Below are 20,415 nucleotides of genomic sequence, written 5' to 3'. Positions count from 1 at the left end.
ATTAAGCTCAGAATGAATGCAACAGTAAGCAGTAACGTGGGGTTCTGATTGCTTCCTCTCCCTCCTGATACCAGAGTGATTTGGTCCAAAGACAGCACCCCAGCTGCCTCCAAGAGTCAAATAATAATAATAATCTTTTTTTATTTCTGCGCTCCTTTGTTTTGCGGCCCAAAAAACACACCTGAATGAAATTAGAATCTTTTCACACGCACGAAAAAAAAGACAGTCCTCAACAATGCATGTATACATGTTTATTCAATGTCTTAAAAGAAGATATTGATAAAGTGACATGAAATAGGAGGTTAAGATAAACCCTGCATAACCTGGTAACTATAAGTATTTGAGAAAGACAAAATACCGACAGTCTTTGATTTTACTGATTACAATAGTTTTTCCAAACACTGACATTCACCCTTTTCTGCAGGGACAAAGCTAAACAGAGCTCCCGTGGTCAAACGCCTATGGACCATCACCATACAGTTAAAATACAGCCAAACCTCGTTACAGCAAACTTTCCCCAGGTCCCCAACCGAAGCTCCATTTCAGTTTTAATTTTTAAAAAAAAGTCCAAGGAATTCAATCCCTTGATGAAACAAACTTTGTTATAACATGCAGACCAGCAGATCCATCGGCACCATTTGTAATGAGTTATCTATCATTCCTTTGCCCAGTGATAACAAACTGCACTGTTGTAATTGCTTTTACCATTCATAAGAACATCCCAGTGCCACCATCATTGCCCGGATGCAGAACTGAAAATAAACAAACCAAAAAAAAAAAATTTGGTGAAACATGTTTTCCAGCAGTTGGTGGTGTGAAGGAGTGAAGTCAGAACTGGAGGGCTCAAATCTTGGCAAGGTGAAGCCCCCACCCCCGCCACTGACAAAAGCCACCATTGGGTTAATAATAATGAGGTTCCACTGTAATAGTCCATTCAACACAACAGGCCTGAAAAGATGTTTGTTCGAACAGATTTTCAACCCTTTGAGCATTATTGTAACATCCCCCCCCCCCCCTACCATTTTCTAGAAATAAAAGCAAGATTCCCAAATACTCCAGTTCTTCTACAGAATACCGATTAAGAAAGTTCATGTTATGCATTAAGCATATTCCCAATTATTTATCAATATATAGTTTACAGGACAGTATTTGCCAAACCTAAAATAATCTGTCTTTCTTCTAGCTGGCCAGGAACCCAGCCTGACCCGTTTTTCACTCTGTATCGTAGTAGTCCCTTTGTGATGTTTTTTTAAAAATTACATGATTAAAGTGACAGGCCAAATCTGCCATGCTTAATTAGGGTGTGGTTTCAATCTCCCAGGAGGCCAGAGTCGCATCTTGAACACTTCAAAATCAAAAAATTATTTTCTTCTTAAGATTTCTTGTTCCACAAGGGAAGTCCGTACTCAAAGGGTTTATTGTAAAAGGACTGTTGGGGTAATGATGACAATCAATGATTGAACGTCCTGCCTGGCAACTCGCCAGAGACAATCCTCCATTCAGCGTGCGTTACCTTGTGACAATTTCCAGTGTTAGGGTATCATTTCTCTTCTCCGATCCACCTATTTAACAGGTCAGACAAACGGTGTCAACGCATACCAGCGTAATTTGTGCTTCACTGTCAAATGGTACCTCTGTTTATTGCTGTTATTATTATACCAGAGCACTATTGTGATTAACTAATATTAAATGCCTCTGCAAAAAGTGCTAAGAGTTTTCATATAAAAATTCTGTTATGGTTGCGGCACTCATGGCAGAAACAACCAAAGGAAGTCATTTAATACAGAACATGACTCCATCTGTGAATGGATTACTAAACCAGCACTGGAATTCAATTGCACAAAAAGGTTACATCATGTGCGGAATGTATTTTCTAACTTCTTTTTAAGCAAATGATTTGAAATTAACATTTACAGAAAGAAGAAAAATTTAAAAAATGAGAAAATGCACAAATTGTTCAAAATGTATGATAGACAGAATTTAGAAGATTAGTTTGCGGTGTAGTGTTCAGAGAAGGATTGGCCATATATCCTGCAGTTATCTTGCCTGCAGTGTTGTTATGAGATGCTGATCCCATTCCATACGATATTAGGGATTGAGGTACAGAGGGAGCAGGCGGAAGAGCGTGTGCATATTCCTGCGACGTCACAGACCATGGGAAAGTGCCCGATCTGCTGTATGGCTGGTGTCCGTTGTGGTTCGAAACAGAAGGCACACCAGAACAGTAACAGTTATCCACAGAGCAGACGAGGATTTTGCGCCCACCGTAACCGACTGGCTGGGAAAGTACAGACTGCTGGGGAGGCGTGCCATTGGGATAGTGAGTTGCATTGAAGACTGGACCCGTGTGGACAGGCTGCGGACCGCTGGTCAGTCCCACAATGTGTGGGGAAGAACTGCAGGGCACAAGGGACTGTGCTGACTGGCCCTCGACAACAGGCCCGCCCTGGCCCATGAATTGGCTGGCAACATTCACGGCCGGAACTTCCAGGAAACCATTGTCCACAGCAGATGTCGTGGGCATAGGGAAAGCAGTGGAGTGCTTGCGTTTTTCTCCAGCAGTATTGGAAATGTTGCAGGTGTAAGCCGGAACGCTCTGCAGAAACGGTACAGGAGTGCTTATTGTCCCTGTTGAAGTATAGCAAAGAAAAAAAAACAGGTTACACTAGAAATCTGCAATTACTACAAATACATGCACACATGTACTGCTGAGACTTATCCAGTGGCTGGTTTTACAAGATTGAAACACAGAACATTTGTTTTGTTTAAGTTTCTGATCTCCTAGCCAACACTTGTGTCCAATTTATATAAGATGCATCTCCTGTTTACATGTAGATTAACAACTCTGGGAATTTTGCACAAGAGGTAGTATTTTCCTCGCACTTGTGAGACCTCATTCTACCAGTCCCTACACTTACTAAAGTCTGCTGATCCCCACCTGAATGCAACCGCTCCCTGGAGCTTTCCCAGTTTCTACACTCTCCAGCACTTCAGTATTTAAGCAATGGCGCTCTGCAATGATGCAAGTTATCAGTAACCAGTTGGGCTAAGATTCAGTGCTTGCCTGACTCACCAATACCTTGATTCAGATTTCAGTTTTGAATGGTGGGTGCAGTGAACACATGCTGACATCAAGACCTGCTTCTGTCACCATTCAGTCAGAAAACGACCACTTAAAAAAAACGTGCCTATCCCTAATGGATATAATGTAAGACTGGAGTTGCATTTGGTCAGATAGGGAGGTGAAGAGATTTGTGGATCAGTTAGATTTTATTTTTACTTTTGTAAAATAAATTTAGAGTACCCAATTAATTTTTCCCCCAATTAAAGGGACAATTTAGCGTGGCCAATCCACCTGGCCTGCACATCTATGGGTTGTGGGGTGAGATTCACGTAGACACGGAGAGATGTGCAAACTCCACATGGACAGTGACCCGGGGCCAGGTTCGAACCCGGGCCCTCGGCGCCGTGAGGCAGCAGTGCTAATCACTGCGCCACCGTGCCGCCTATTTTATTTTTAGAATCCAGCAGCTTTTATGATCAATTTTCCTGGTGCCAGATCACAAATTAACATTCCACTCAAACACCACTATTTGTCGTGGTGAGTTCTGAATTCTTATTCACCTGGGCTGTTAGCTCAGTACCATGTGCCCTACGTTACCATGTCGATAAACAGTGGGATGCAGGGGAAAATTTTTTTAAATGTTTACTCATAAAAAAGAAAATGAAATGTTTGAACCAATATCAATGAAATCACAGGCCAACATGGCTGTCTTCAACAATGATCACCGAAAATTGCTGATGGCAGAGAGCAGCGTTTACATTTGGGAGGGATTGAAAAGAAAATAACTCTTGATGATGGTTTCTTTTTAAAAAAATTTAGAATACCCAATTCATTTTTTCCCAATTAAGGGGCAATTTAGCGTGGTCAATTCACCTACCCTGCACATCTTTGGGTTGTGGAGGCGAAACCCACACAAACACGGGGAGAATGTGCAAACTCCACACGGACATTGACCCAGAACCGGGATCGAACCTGGGACTTCGGCGCCGTGAGGCAGCAGTGCTAACCACTGCACCACCGTGCTGCCCTATTTCTTTTAAACTTGCCTTTTTCTTTAGAAATATATGAAGGGGATTTTTTTTCTCCCATGGAGGCTCCTTTTAATTACTGTATTTATTTCAAACTAGTTCAATGTAGTTGAGCTGGTTCTAGGCAGATTGTTGAAATCTAAATATAGTTTTAAAGTGGCATATTTTCCACTCAACAGTATTCACATCAATTGGGAACAGAACAGCTCAAAACAAGAAAGCTAGCAAACTTCCTGAGTGTAGTCGGGACAGTTTTCTGAAGCACTGTGCTCTAAAACCAACGGGAAGGCAGGCAATGCTAGATTCAATAAATGAGCCAGACTTAGTCCAGTGTTCCTGTACTGCTAATTAATAACCTAACAATGTCATGATGTAATCAAATGCAATGTTAGGTTTGAAAATGAGAAACTTACTGAGTTTCTGAATTTCGGTATGGCTAACTTTAATGGATGAGACAGATACTGACAACAGTAAACTGGTCAAATCTCTTATTGGGTAAAAGTACATGTGAACAATGAGAGGTGTTCAAGAGAATGTAGCTTAATGCCAGTATGTGCCATTCCGGGGAAAGAGTTCTACTTACTCAACAAAAGAGGTGAGCAAAAACATAAATAACATACAAAGTGCAAAGGACAGTGTACATCCGTGGGATTGGTAACGGTATAAAAAAACAGCAAAGGAAGACAAAAAAATGGTAAGAGATGCAAAATAAGAATATGAAAATAAATTTAGCATCGGATGTCAAAATCAACTACGTTTTTACAGAAGTAAATGCCAGTAAAAGGTAGTGGGGCCCTTTAAAAACAAATGCAGGTAATATTGCAAATGAAAACTAGAAATGCCTGTCAAAGTGAATAATTACTTTGAATCAGTTTACAAAGTTGAGAAAGAGGCAAATATATCTAATATTCCAGGTAGGCCAAGAACAAATCAAGGACTGGCACTCACTAAAATTAACACAAGCAAGAGAAAAGTATAAGAACAAAATAATGTCACTAGAGTGTAATAAATCCTAGAACCTGATTAAAAACAAGGGCAAAAACAAAGGAGGTAGGTGAGGAAATTGCATTTGCTTTAGCCACAATCTTCCAAAGCATTCTTGATTGTTTCTCTGGATTGGAAAATTGCAAATATAACTCATTATTTAAGAAAGGTCTTGGATAAAGCAGGAAATTACAGACCGGACAGTCTAACATCTGGGGCGTCATTCTCCGACCCCCCGCCGGGTCGGAGAATGGCCGTTGGCCGCCGTGAATCCCGCCACCGCCCCCCGCCGAAGTCTCCGGTACCGGAGATTGGGCGGGGGCGGGAATCGGGCTGCGCCGGTTGGCGGGACCCCCCGTTCAATTCTCCGGCCCGGATGGGCCGAAGTCCCGCCCAGAAATTGCCTGTCCCGCCGGCGTAAATCAAATCTGGTATTTACCGGCGGGACCAGGCGGCGTGGGCGGGCTCCGGGGTCCTGGGGGGGGGGCGCGGGGCGATCTGACCCCAGGGGGTGCCCCCACGGTGGCCTGGCCCGCGATCGGGGCCCACCGATCCGCGGGCGGGCCTGTGCCATGGGGGCACTCTTTCCCTTCCGCCTCCGCTACGGCCTCCACCATGGCGGAGGCGGAAGAGACTCTCCCCACTGCGCATGCGCGGGAAACTTTCAGCGGCAGCTGACGCTCCCGCGCATGCGCCGGGAAACTGTCAGCGGCCGCTGACGCTCCCGCGCATGCGTCGCATTTACGCGCAAGCTGGCGAGGCAACAAACGCCATTTCCGCCAGCTGGTGGGGCGGAAATCCCTCCGGCGTCGGCCTAGCCCCTCAATGTTGGGGCTAGGCCGCCAAAGATGCGGAGCATTCCGCACCTTTGGGCCGGCGCGATGCCCGTCTGATTGACGCCGTCTTTGGCGCCAGTCGGCGGACATCGCGCCGTTGGGGGAGAATTTCGCCCCTGATGTGGGGATGTTATGGAATGAATAATTAAGTACTTTGAGAGCTGAGAATTGTAATGGGGAGGTCAGACAAATGTAATTAAAGTTTTTTTGAGGAACTAAAGTAACAGATAGGACATCATCTAAGGATGTAGTTTACCTCGACCTCCAGAAGGCGTCTGATAAAGTTCCACATAAGAGACTGTTAGCTAAAATTAAAGCTCAAGGAATTGAAGGCCAATTATTGACCTTGTTACAGAGTAGATGAACAGGTATGTACTCTAATTGGGAGCGGTGTCCCACAAGGATCAGTGCTGCAATCCAACCAGCACGGTGGCACAGTGGTTAGCACTGCTGCCTCACAGCGCCAGGCACCCGGGTTCAATTCCAGCCTTGAGTGACTGTGCGGAGTTTGCACGTTCTCCCAGTGTCTGCGTGGGTTTCCTGTGGGTGCTCCCGTTTCCTCCCACAGTCCAAAGATGTGCATGTTAGGCGGGTTAGTCATGCTAAATTGCGCCTTAGCGTCCAAAAGTGTGCAGGTTAGCTGGAACACATGATCAATGCACGGGGAGAGTGAGTATAGGAAAGTGCTCCTTTTGAGGGTTGGTGCACTCCTGATGGGCCAAATGGCCTCCTTATATGGATTATCAACTATTCACTATATTTACCAATGACTTGGGTAACATAATAGAGCCATATATCCAAGTTTAACAAGGACACAAATATTGATGGCGCGAGTAGTGCGATGGGAGTATAAAAGTACAAAGAGCCGCTGATAGATTTAATAAGTGAGCAAAACAGTGGCAGGGAGTTTTCAACACCGGTTAATTATCCTTTCAGGACAAAATAAAAGATAGTCGGCGTGGTTCAACGGGCCCCAAGTGAAAATCCGCTGAACGATTTCTCAGCGGCTGCATCACCGAGAAACACTCGGCTATCCATCGGCACTTTGCCGGTTTCTTTTTGGCCTCGGGGAATTTCTCCCCACCGAGGCCGCAGTTAAAGGGCTTCTTGCAGATCGGGGCGGCATTTTGATGGCAGCCCTGATCTCTCCTCCGCACCCCCCAACCTTTCAGGCTCTGACCCTCCGACTTCCCTCATCCCCACCAATCTTGCGTAGGCCCCAGGGAAACCCCTCTCTACCTGGCAATCCCCCCAGGCCCAAACTGGCAATGCCAATCTGGCATCCTGGCAGTGCTGCACTGCCAGGATGTCTGGTGGTAGTGCCAAGGTGCCCAGGTGCCAGGGGGAGTGTCACCCTGCCGTGTCCCTGACCACCCGGTCTCCAATGGCCTGGGAGAGACCCCCCACCTCCCATATGCTCTTAGGTCTGATCCACATTTGTATGGACAAGTAGGAAAGCCTGGCGAGGTCTCTCAGGCGCAGCCAGTGAATCCCAGGCGCTGAGTGAATCAAGCGCCTGGGTATTTAAATGAGCCGTAAAGTTCATTTAAATATTCAGATCTGGGAGGGGTCCAGATCACTCTGGGCGGAGTGAGTCGGGCGACTTGGGAGGTTTCGAGCCCGATGTGGGGATCGCCCACAATTCACCCGTGTCCCCGGATCCGTGATGGGAGCAACGGGGTCACTGAATCATGCCCAGTATTATTTTTATATTGGTGAAAAGCTAGGAACAATTTAAAGGCCGATTTACACAAACCACCAAAAGGTATGAGATAGGCACAAAAGACAGGCTAATAACCTTTCTCACTAAAGAGCCAGAAAATAAAAAGGGGAGGTTTTGCTTGATTAGACCACATCTAGAGTACTATGTACAGGATTTATGGACCTAGAAGGAATGCAGTATTAGATTCCAAGGTTTAGATTTTGAGGAGAGATGAGATAGATTAGGCTTGTATTCCTGAATTAGAGAAGATACTTAATGGGTGATTTGATAGGGTAAAAAGAGGAACTCTTCCCATTGGTGAATGAGTCTAGAACTAGGGGATATATTATTAAAATAAGAGGCACCCTACTCAGAAGAGAAATTAGAAAACACTTCTTCATACATAATGGTGGTGGAGTGTTCTCGCTCCTTCCCCCCCCCCCACAAAAATCAGCAAATTCTACCTCAATTAATCATTCAAAATCAGAGATAGATTTTTCCTAGACATGGGTATTAACAGATATGGAGCCTGGGTGAGTGAACGGAGTTAGGATACAAATATCAGCCACAATCTCATTGAATGATATAACAGGCTTGAAAGGCTGAAGGGCCTACTCCTGTTCCTGTGAGTAGACCGAGACATACACTGCTTATGCATCGGCACACACATATGAATAGACATTTTAGACAAAGACAGGCACACACAAACCCATAGAGATACATACACACATTTCCTATCAACTTTTTCATAATAAATATTGTAGTTGCACCGTTGTCGTAAGGCATTTATGAAGCTCCCAACGTTTCAGCCTGTGCCTCTTATGCTAAAAGCAACTCTACTGCTCCCCAAAATTCCCCCAGTTTTTGCTCGCCAACAATAAAGTTGAAGTATTGTAAAAATAGAGTGAATATAATAACAATAAAATCTCAAATAGTTACATGGGATTTAATTATACCCGATCCTCCAACCCCACTTCATCTCAAGGTTGTGACCACATATATGGTATTTTAAAAAAACAATAGGACACTTTACCTTCGAGCAACTTTCTGATGTGTTTTTCCTTCTTACCAATCTCACTTAAGAAAGGTTTTGGCTGGAGGTGACCAAATTTGGGAGGTGGCAGCCCATTTCCTGTACAAGCTTGAGTCCTTGGGAAAAAAAATAGAAATAAACATTACAAACAGAAAACGTGGGCAACACGGTAGCACACGTGGCTAGCACTGTGGCTTCACAGCGCCAGGGTCCCAGGTTCGATTCCCCGCTGGGTCACTGTCTATGCGGAGTTTGCACGTTCTCCCAGTGTCTGCGTGGGTTTCCTCTGGGTGCTCCGGTTTCCTCCCACAGTCCAAAGACTTGCAGGTTAGGTGGATTGGCCATGCTTAATTATCCTTAGTGTCCAAAATGGTTAGATGGGGTTATTGGGTTACAGGGATAGGGTGGAAGTGAGGGCTTAATGTGGGTCGGTGCAGACTTGATGGGCCGAATGGCCTCCTGTGCACTGTATGTTCTATGCTCAGCTTTATATTATGACCATAAAGTTTTACAGCAAACACTACTCAAGGCGCAGTGTATGGGCAATCCATTTTTCCATACTCTGCCTGTTCACACATTAGGGCAAAATGTGGTATACTTCATGCGTTACAATAATCCTTCAGGGCAAAGTTATGTCGGACCCACTGCCAAATTTACTTTTCCAATCCAGCATGGCGCTGGTATGAAAAAGACTTATAGGATCAAAACTTCCTTTCAAATAACTCCAGTAAGATTTCCATCAACTAGGTTTAAAAGGGGCTGTTATTTTACCAGGAAGAGACTGAAAATGAACAGTTGTACTACATAATGATTTGCACCAGAAAAATGACTGTTTGCCATCCAAAATTATGCAAACTATTAAACACACACAATCGCATTACTGTTGAAACATTTGAACCTGAAGTCTTCATTTACATGGAGCTTATTTATAAAAAAAGGTTCTTGGAAGCATGTGTTAAGATTGCGACTATCACATTCTAGGCTGCTTGGGATACTTAGGAAGCGATATGTTCAGACGTCAGAATTCTCAGACATGGCCCTGTATTATTTCAAAATCTCATAGACAAGTAACTATTGTTGTTGAGGAAATAAAAATATTCACAATTTTGAACAGAAAGCACATTTAACTTGTAACTGATAGGACCTTTGAGATATTTATATTCCAAACTTCAAAAGGTGCAGAATAGTCAACATGAACCATGGTCAGCTGAAAACCATAGCTCCAAGAATATCAGAAGCAACGAATGATCATTGGGTAGTCTCCACACGTGTGCTACCACTGCGCCACCCGAACATATACACTTTACAGGTAATCAAGTCGACAGCGTCACCAACACAATGCAAAAACCACCAAAAAGAATATTACAGTGCTTTGTCAACGGGCCAATTCTCCTGGAATGTTAAAGTAGAACCAACACTTAGTGGGCACCTGGAAATAAATTTGGCTTGGGCAGCACGGTGGCCCAGTGGGTGGCACTGCTGTCTCAAGGCGCCGAGGACCCGGGTTCGATCCAGGTCACTGTCCGTGTGGAGTTTGCACATCCTCACAGTGTCTCACCCCCACAACCCAAAGATGTGCAGGTTAGATGGATTGACCAGACTAAAATTGCCCCTTAATTGGGAAGAAAAAAAAATTGGGTACTTAAAATTTTTTTGTTTTAAAACGTAAATAAAGTTGGCATTTGCAGCATTTTTAAAAAAAAGGAAATTTTAAGGCTTTGGTGAAAGGTCAGCAACCTGAAACACATTTCTTCCACTCTCCACAGATTCTGGATGAATATTTCCTGTATTTTCTGTTTTATTTAATGGGTTTTGCTTGTTCTACAACAGGAATGCTGATAAAGACAATGAATCCTTCAGTCTGCTATGTTTCGTTCCCTTGTACAGTAATGTGAGACAATGGTCAATAGTGGTTGGTCAAGATCTTAACTTCATTTAATTATTAAAAATACTATGCAACTATACACTCCAGATTCAATAAATAGTGCAAAATCTTATTTCCTACACTCTTTGCATCAAACGTTTCCACAAGTTCTCACATTTACAGAAACTGGTAACATTGCAATAGCACCCTCCAACCAGTAATAGCGACTACAGTTATACAGCTCCCCGTTCATCAACCTGCACTTCAGAAGAACGCTCATGCTTCAAGCAACTCAAAGGCAGGGATTCTCCAATAATGGGGCTATTTCCCCACGCCCGCGAGAAAACAGGCGCAAATCACTCCGGACTTTTTTCTAGAAAGTCCGGGGTGATTCTCCATTTCTAAGGGGGCTTGCAGGGCCCAGGAGTGCTCCACGCAGCTCTAGCTGCCAATACAGGGCCCTGCACTTCCGGCCGCGGGTCCGCGCATGCGTGCGGCGGCCCCGCGTGACATAGCAGAGCCATACAGTGGGCCGGCGCCGAAGAAGTAGGGCCTCCAGATCGCACCGTCTGCCGATCGGTGGCCCCCCTTTGCGGGCCTGGCTGTCGTGGAGGTCCCCCCTGGTGATGGATCCGCCTGCCCCCCACTCCGAGCTCCCGCTGGGTGGAACCATGTTAGAAACATGCCGGCGGGAACTTGGCCAATTGCCGGCGCAGAATTGTCGCGGGGGCCTCTTTCAACGGCTCCCAACCGGCGCTGCGTCGACCGCGCGCACCACTGGTGCCGATTCTCCGGAGAATTGTGGGAAGGTGTCGTGGGTCCGCTGCCCCATTCTCCACCCCCACGCCGGGCGCGATTGCGGCGTGGAGGCTCGTCGAATCCCGGCCAATATCGCTGCTCCCAAACTCTCCTTGGTTTCTTGTTTGACCTCATTCAAATAATGTTAAGTCAACATATATCAAAACAGGAAAAGATTATTTTTAAATGGGGATTGCATACCCCAATTTAATTATTCCCTGCTGCTACTCCTAGAATCCCTATAGTGCAAAAGAAAACTATTCAGCCCATCGAGTCTGCACCGACCCTCTGAAAGTGTACTCTACACCTAGGCCCACTTCCCCCACCCTATCCTCATAACCTCACCAAATCTGCACACCTTTGGACTGTGGGAGAAAACTGGACCACCCGCAGGAAACCAACGCAGAAACGGGCAGCAAGTGCGAAACTCCAAACAAGCAGTCATCCATGGCCGGAATTGAACCCAGGTCCCTGGTGCTAAGGCAGCAGTGCTAACCACTGTGCCGCCCTTGCTTCACCTGAAGACTTGGTCTCAACTTTCAGTGTGCAACATCATAAAAGACTGAAAGGGTTTTTTGTGGAGGTAAGAAATGAAGTTTAATCAGATCATGCAGAAACACAGCTCAATCTACTTTAAAGAGTCTGTAGAGATGCTATTTATATCATCTAAATTTGGTGCGAAGACAGATGGTTTAATTTATAAGGGAAGGCTATATTGTAAGTAATACAACTTGTGAATCTAGTTCAATTAATAGAATTAATGTCATCAGTAATAGCCAAATGATTAGACTCTCAGTTCAGTAAGTTCCAGCACATTACAGCTTTCTATTAAAAGACACATCAAGGCCACTTTCAACATTTTTTCCTTCACATGCAGATGACCAAATACTCTTCATTCTCTTGTGGCTCATTTAGAAAATCTAAGATATTAATGCTTACCTTTCCAGCAAAATTTTTACTGATTTGGTATTCTGGAAAAAAAAAATAACGTTACAATTAGCAACAAGGCTACCATTTTATTTGCATTCTTGACATTATAACAATTACATTTAATGAAGCAAGGCAGGAATCTGAGTTTTTCCTGATAAAAATCCTTTAAAATGTTTACATCCCACAGTTAAACTGAATGAACAAATGAAACGTTCAGTGATCAATTGATTTGTTACAGGTTCTCATTCTTGATAGGGCGCTAGTAGCCTGGCAATCTGTACAAGTTGCCATCCTTTGTAAGAGTCTGGATAGTGATAGTGCGCAGGCTACATAACTGAATGGGCATTTCAAGTCTCCCCCTGCCCTGAATTAACATTTCGAAATGGCACTTCCCAACAGGAATCATGGAGTTGTGAACAGGAACAGGAATCCCAGGTGAATTTGCCTCTCCCTAGTCTGGGCCCCAAGTATGTATTCTTTACTTTTCTCCACTAACACTACAGTTGAATGGTGGCATCTCCAATATATCCCTTCAGCCAAAAAAAAATCACTTTTCCAGGACTGGCTGAATGAGGGTATGATCAGAACTTACTCTAACAAAGAAACTGGAGAACACAGGAACAGGCCCTTCGGCCCTCCAAGCCTGTACCGGTCATGATACCACCCTTGGCCAAAACCCTCAGCACTTCCTAGTGCCTCTATACCCATCCTATCCATGTCAAGATGCTTTTTGAACACTGCTAATGTATCTGCTTCCACAACCTGTCCTGGCAATGCGTTCGAGGCACTCACCACCCTCTTGTGTAAAATATCTACCTCACACATCTCTTCTAAACTTTGCCCCACGGCTCTTAAACCTATGCCCCCTGGTGACTGATCCTCCACCCTGGGAAAGAGTGCCTGCCCATCCACTCTACCCATGCCACTCATAATCCTGTAGACCTCTATCAGGTCACCCTTCAACCTCCGTCGTTCTAATGAAAACAGTCTGAGTCTATTCAGCCTCTCCACATAGCTAACACCCTCCAGACCAGGCAACATTCTGGTAAACCTCCTCTGCACCCTCTCCAAAGCCTCCACATCCTTCTGGTAGTGTGGCGACCAGAATTGTGCGCAATATTCCTGGTGGATGATTTCCCCCCCCCCGCTTCATTTAGATTATCAAGTCCCAGGTTCAACCCTGCTAGAAGATGCTGCAAGTTTTCCAGGATAATTACAATTATGGGTTTTTGTGATGAGGCAGGAATTCAATCAGTGCTGAAGATGGAAACAGAAATGTCTAAATTATGTATATTAGAACAAGTCAAAACATTAAATCTGGAAAGTTACAAGTTGCTAAATGCATTATTTTGGTGTTGAAGTGAAATTCGATCAAATGAGCCAAACAATAAATTTACATTCAAAACCCACATGTGCATTTTTCACCCAAGGTCAATGGACGACAATTGGGAAAAAAAGTTACATGGGGGGAGAAAAGAACTGGCAAAAGAAATATGCAGTGACATTAGGAACAAAGTCAGGAACTCAGCTTGGAATTTAAGTCTTTTTTTATTGCTGCTCAACTCTGGGCAGACTACTTGTCAATAGTTGGCCAATTAAAAGAAATGTCAGGAAACTCGCTGTGTGCGTGTTTCTTCAGGCCAATTTAGAAACCAGGATCCTGCTGCAAACTGTTCATTTCTGCAATAAAATTTCAATAGTTTCAGAATGAGGACATAACGAGGTGAGGCAGTGTATATTAACCCCTTAAAATTAAAGAACCAGGGGCGGGATTCTCTGCAGCACCACGGCGAAATCGCGTTTGGCGTGGGGGCGGAGAATCGATGTTCACGCGGGAATCGTGCCCAACGCCGCTCCCGCATGGATTACGTGGCGCAGCTGGGGGGGCATTGAAAGAGGCCCCCCCAGCGATTCTCCGGGCAAAACTGGCCGAGTTCCCGATGGCGTGGTTCTAACCACATCTGGCCGGTCAGGAACCTTGGGTGGCGGCTACGGCTCAGTTTGCGGCTGCCCTGGTTGGGGGGCGAGGGGATCAAGTACCGGGGGGGGGGGGGGGGGGGGAGGGACGACCTTAAGGGCGGCTGGAGCTGCGATAGTGCGAGTTATATGTAGTGGCGCAGGGTCAATCGTTGGGACCTTCTCTCCTCGTCCAGGTCCGCCGGCTGAGCCTGCCATCGCGTTCGGCGCAGCCGCTTGAGGCCGCCGCCGTGCGCATGTGCGGACTCTGAACCGGAAGTGCGGGGGCCCGTATCCACAGCTGAAGCTGTGAGAAGCACTCCGGGGCCCTGTCAGCCCCCTGCATGTAGGAGAATAGCTGCTAATATTTTTAAGGAATCTCCAGAGTAAAACTCCAGCGTTTTTACACTGGCGTGGGGACATAGCCCCATCTTTGGAGAATCCAGCCCCAGATTTTCTCTTTGGCGTGCTTTAATTGAAAATAAAATACAATATTTTGTTTTGATGAGTAATGCTTTGAAACAAAAGAACATTTTAGTCGGGAATTACTTAATAGATAAATATATACTTTTCAAAATCTTTCTATCCATTTCACATATCCTATCATCCAAGGCTGACAGAGGAGTTTACTTGGGCTGTTATAGGATGTACATCTCCATTTAAAGTTCAGGGCTGTGGCGGCATGGTGCCTGCACTGCTGCCTCACGGCACCGAGGACCCAGGTTCAATCCTGGCCCTGGGTCACATTCCGTGTGGAGTTTGCACATTCTCCCTGTATCTGCATGGGTCTCACCCCCACAACCCAATATGTGCAGGGTAGGTGGATTGGCCACGCTAAAACTGACCCTTAATTGGAAAAAAATAATTGGATACTGTAAAGTTCAGTTCAAGCGGCCTCTCCGAACGCGATGGCAGACTCAGCCGGCGGACCTGGACGAGGAAAGAAGGTCCCAATGATCGGCCCCACGCCGCTACATATAACCATTTACAGTTTTATTTTGTTTGCCAATACATGATTGCAACAGACACCACAGAATAAATAGACAGTAGCAATATTTAAAGACGGCAGCTGGTCAAAGCAGCATGGTAACACAGCACCACCAGCTTCCAAACATGCTATACCCAAAGGCACTAAGGTATGTCTTCACATAGTCAACTCATTGATTCTAAAGCAATAGGAGGGAAAACACACATCTACTGTGACATATTTCCCAATGTCGAGTTAGCCACAGCAGGTGTGCATCTTCTAAACATTATAAAATAGAGTGATCCATATCATTATACAAACATATGAATTGGGAGGGGTAGGTCATATTACTATAATAACATTTAAAGCCTTCCCATTAACCTTTTACATTTTAATTTTTCATAGCCAGATTTATAATGTATAGCACCAATGTAAATGAGTCACAGAATAACAAACACACCCCTGGCAATATCACTGTTGCTCCTCAGTTTAGTATTTCTCTCAACTCCTTAGCCTATACTGCAGAGAAAATTCAACACTCCAATTAGTTCCAACTTGTCAAAACACCTTAAATTTTGCTTTTAATTATAAATAATAGAAAAATCAAAGCCACTCCCTTCTTCATCAATGCACCGTGTGTCCCGTCTACAGGATGGACTGCAGAAACTCACTGAGGCTCCTTCGGCAGCACCTTCTTTACTCACGATCACTACCATCCAGGCGGACAAGGGCAGCAGATGTATAGGAACACCACCACCTGGAAGTTCCCCTCCAAACTCCACTCACCGACATGCAAATATATCGCCGTTCCTTCATTGTCGCTGGGTCAAAATGCTGGAACTCCCTCACTAACAGCACTGTGGATGCACCTATACAACAGGGAATGCTGAGGTTCAAGGCAGCAGCTCACTATCAGTGGCTCAAAGGCAATTAGGGATGGGTAATAAATGCTGGCCTAGCCAGCGACCCCACATCTCACGAATGAATCAATTAATTAAATAAAAGTGGAATGTGCGACTTGAAACATAGGTATTGAATTATGCCCTGGTCTAACTATTTATCATCCTCTAACCCCACTTCAGCTGAAGACTTGATCCAGAGTCCATCTGCAACATCATTGAAGATTAACTAGGGTTACTTTAAAACTTGCCTTCATAAAGGAAATATCCTCTGTCCTGTCCCACATTTTTTGGACAGAGTTCAGTAATTTTTTAGCCTCCTCCAGTCGCTCATTTAGCTGGTGCACTTGCGATGCATTTTCGTCACAGAATTTTGTTCGCGTTTTATCAATCAGTTCCAAAGTCTTCCCAAGATCCTCTTCCAAGATCTGACGCATTTTCTCATACTGCAGGCGCACTTCCTCTTTTAACTGCTGGACTTTTTCCTAACAAGAAAAAAGGCAGTGGTAGAATTTATTTAATAGATCCAATATGCACAATCTGGAAAAATGCAACTGGTTCTTGGGGACAGTGGGGAAGGGGGCAGGAGGCAGGGAGAAGAGAATTTAGGCACTCTTTCAGTGAACAATTTTTTAAAAAAATCATAAAGCCTCAAGCACATCCAACCCAGTGGCTCACTGAGCAGGCCTCACCATCTGAAACCAGTGCCATTTAGGCTTATCTGTGGATACAGACATCCTGGAAATTGCAGAAGTCTTGCTGTTTGCACACACTCACTTCTGTTCCAATACAAGGAGAGCTCAGGACTGTTTTCTTTAATGTGGAAATACCACTCCTCAGCCTTCTGTTTATCTACAGGAGGTCTCAAATCACCAAATGCAGATACACTGACTCAAAAATTAAAATGATTCACAGAATGTCAAATAGTTTTCTTATTAATGAGAATGGGGCACCGTCGATCTTTATAACACCGTGAGCTCAGAATTGTGCGTACCAAACACTTCTCATTGACCAAACAAACACATGCTCATCCCCAGTGCTTTTGCCTTTCCTACACCGTGTAAATAACACTGTACCCACCCTGGACATGAATTATCTTGTGCAAAGCATTTCTACAAATGTTCAAAAAAACAGGGCAACACGGTGGCGTGGTTAGCACTGCTGCTTCACAGCGCTGAGGACCCGAGTTCGATCCCGGCCCCAGGTCACTGTCCGCGTGAAGTTTGCACGTTCTCCCCGTGTCTGCGTGGGCTTCCTCCGGGTGCTCCGGTTTCCTCCCACAAGTCCTGAAAGACGTGCTTGTTAGGTGAATTGGACGTTCTGAATTCTCCTTCTGTGTACCCGAACAGGCGCTGGAGTGTGGCGATTTTCACAGTAACTTCACTGCAGTGTTAATGTAAGCCTACTTGTGACACTAATAAAGATTATTATTATTAATTGGGGGGGGGGGGAAAAAGTATTGGGTACTCTAAATTTTTCAAAAATGTTCAAATAGGGGCCAGTCAGGTGGCTCCCCTTCCCAGAGTTCAAGTTTTGAAGTCCTATCATAAATGAATAGAACAATGCTTGAAGGCCATGTGGCTGTAGTACTCAAAGCAGTTCTCGATATTTATGAAGGGAAAACTACCCTTGGGGAAAAATGTGACGATCGATTAAATCCAATATCTACTGGAGCATTTCTCTGAACTTTATTACAAATCAAGAGGTTCATCATGTCAGAGGGCATCAGGGATCTACAGAAAAAGGAAACAAAAGGGCCCATGTCCTCCAGGAATGGCACTTTAAAGTTAAGGATCTATCCAAAGGAGACCAAGATTCTTCATAGACTCAATGTTAAATAAATACAAGCAATGTAGAATAGCAGTTGAATTATACAGTCAAACATTAGACTATCAATTAGACGCAGCAATGATTAAACTTTATAACACCGTATTCAGACTGCATGAGATTGAGTGTTTCCAAACATTGTAGTTGAAGGCACAAGGCTAATCCCCAGGGTCAGAGTTTAGAGTTGAAAAAGGTTGAATAAACTTGGGCTTTGCAACCTGAAAGGAGGTCAAATTGCCTTCCTCATCCATAATTATATGAACTGTACTCCACACTCCCCCAGGTACCACAAATTGGAAATTAATTTCCAATAATGCATTTAGGTTACCAATAACACACGCCTTTGTAAAATTTGTAGTTTTAGAATTTGCTACAAGCTTGTTTTCAGATCACTAACATTGAACCTCTTATTATAGATATGCACTTCAGTGTATCTCCTTCAGCAAACAGTGGCCAACAGACTCAGAATATCTGTATCAATTGCAACATAAGCCTCTATCATTCCCACATTAGACAACAGGCACACTTCCAGCAGGAGGACATGACTGAACATCAACAGTCACAACTGTTGGAATGTACAGAACTTAATTACGAAAGCACATGCCCTCTGGGAGAACTCCCTTCCTCACCATGTCACTGTACAGGTCCACACCCAGCTGCACCCGCCCTTGTTCCCACCCTCACGTCAAATCTTTTGCCAAATTTTCTCTTGACTTCCATTTGCTCCCCTCTTTAACTTCCACCAAAGCCCTAGCAATGAAGCTCAAGACCTTAGCGATGTCCCATGTCGGATTCTAGACTTTGTCCTGTCTAAGCTTGTAGTGAAAAATGAAAGCTAGATTGGACTTGCATTTTTTCCACCATTTTATTCACAGGATGTCCCCAACTGCTTCACAACCAATGAGCTCCCATAGTTCATTTATGAAGCAAATACAGCTACCCATGTGTACGCAAAGTACCACAAAAAGCACCAATTAATCAGTTTTGGTGCTAATGGCAGGAGGGAATGGAGGACAGACCACCAGAGTATCCTTACAAATCTCTGTAGTGTTATAGTGATCTTTTGTGTTCAGATCTTGGTTTAATGTCCAATCCAAATTGAGGTACCCAATAATGGAACACACCTTCAGTACGGCACAAGGGTCAACCTAGATTAAATCAAGTATTCAAACTGAGCTTGAATTCAATCTTCTGATTCAGATGACGGTGTTCCCAGTTGAATCATATTAATCATTAAATCATAGAATCATTAAATTTACAGTGCAGAAGGAGGCCATTCAGCCCATCGAGTCTGCACCGGCTCCTGGAAAGAGCACCCTACCCAAGATCAACACCTCCACCATATCCCCATAACCCAGTAACCCCACCCAACACTAAGGGCAATTTTGGACACTAAGAGCAATTTATCATGGCCAATCCACCGAACCTGCACATCTTTGGACTGTGGGAGGAAACCGGAGCACCCGGAGGAAACCCACGCACACACGGGGAGGATGTGCAGACTCCGCACAGCCAGTGACCCAAGCCGGAATCGAACCTGGGACCCTGGAGCTGTGAAGCAATTGTGCTATCCACAATGCTACCGTGCTGCCAGGTAAATTGCACCCAGTTTCAACCAAATAAAATAACTAATTCAGTACTGAAGCAGTCCATGTTCAAATGCAGCACGACCTGGGCAATAGCTAGGCTTGGGCTGACAAGTAACATTCTTGCCACACAAGTGCCAGGCAATGACCATGTCCAAAAAGAGAATCTAACCATAGTACCTTGACATTCAATGGCATTACCATTGCTAAATCATCCACTAATAACATCCTGGGAGTTAACATTGACCAGAAATTGATCTGGTCTAGCCACATAAATACTGCGGCTATAAGAGGTCAGGAGCTAGGAATCCTGCAACGAGTAACTCATCTTCTGACTCCCCAAAGCCTGTCCACCAACCACAAGGTACAAATTAGGAATGTGATGGAATACCCTTCCGTTGTCCAAATTAGTGCAGCTACAACGACACTCAAGAAGCTCAACAACATCCAGGAGAAAGTAGCTCGCTTGATTGGCACCCACCCAATTCACTCCCTCCTCCACCGACAAACAGTAGCAGCCGTGCGTACCGTCCACAAATGGACTGCAGGAACTCACTAAGGCCCCTAAGAAAGCACCTTCCAAACCCACGGCCTCTACCTTCAAGAAGAACAAGGGCTGCAGATACATGGGAACGCCAACATTTGAATGTGGCCCTCCAAGCCACTCACCATCCAGAGTTTGGGGGCGCGATTCTCCGAAATGGAGACAAAGTCCCGACGCCGGAGTGTAAACCGGAGTGTTTCACTCCGGCGTCGGAGCCCACTCCCAGCCCCCTATTCTCCCACCCCCGGGGGGCTAGGTGCGGGCGTCGCGTATTTTATGTGCGCTGGGCATTGACGCCGCGTAAAAAGCGGCCGGCTCCGCGTAAATGACGTAACCCGCGCATGCGCGGTTGCTGTCCTCCTGGAGGCCGCCCAGCAAGAAGATGGCGGATGGATCT

At 44.9% G+C, this 20,415-nt stretch overlaps 1 protein-coding gene across 1 annotated transcript in view; it reads right to left on the bottom strand.

The window, feature by feature from the left end:
- Positions 1-236: 236 nt before the first annotated feature.
- The window catches only part of LOC140393282 (E3 ubiquitin-protein ligase TRIM8-like), a 143,057-nt gene continuing 122,878 nt past the window's right edge, over positions 237-20,415 (bottom strand). Inside the window, exons 3-6 of the mRNA XM_072479579.1 lie at positions 16,313-16,546; positions 12,249-12,280; positions 8,648-8,763; positions 237-2,628 (exon numbers count right to left, since the gene is read on the bottom strand). Of these exons, the coding sequence (XP_072335680.1) occupies positions 1,958-2,628; positions 8,648-8,763; positions 12,249-12,280; positions 16,313-16,546 (1,053 nt within the window). The 3' untranslated portion in view covers positions 237-1,957. The remainder of the gene's footprint in view (positions 2,629-8,647; positions 8,764-12,248; positions 12,281-16,312; positions 16,547-20,415) is intronic.

The sequence above is a fragment of the Scyliorhinus torazame genome, chromosome 16 (genome assembly GCF_047496885.1).
Source record: "Scyliorhinus torazame isolate Kashiwa2021f chromosome 16, sScyTor2.1, whole genome shotgun sequence".
Lineage (NCBI taxonomy): Eukaryota > Metazoa > Chordata > Chondrichthyes > Carcharhiniformes > Scyliorhinidae > Scyliorhinus > Scyliorhinus torazame.
The sequence above is the reverse complement of the archived record's forward strand: the minus strand, read 5'-3'. Positions and strand labels throughout refer to the sequence as shown.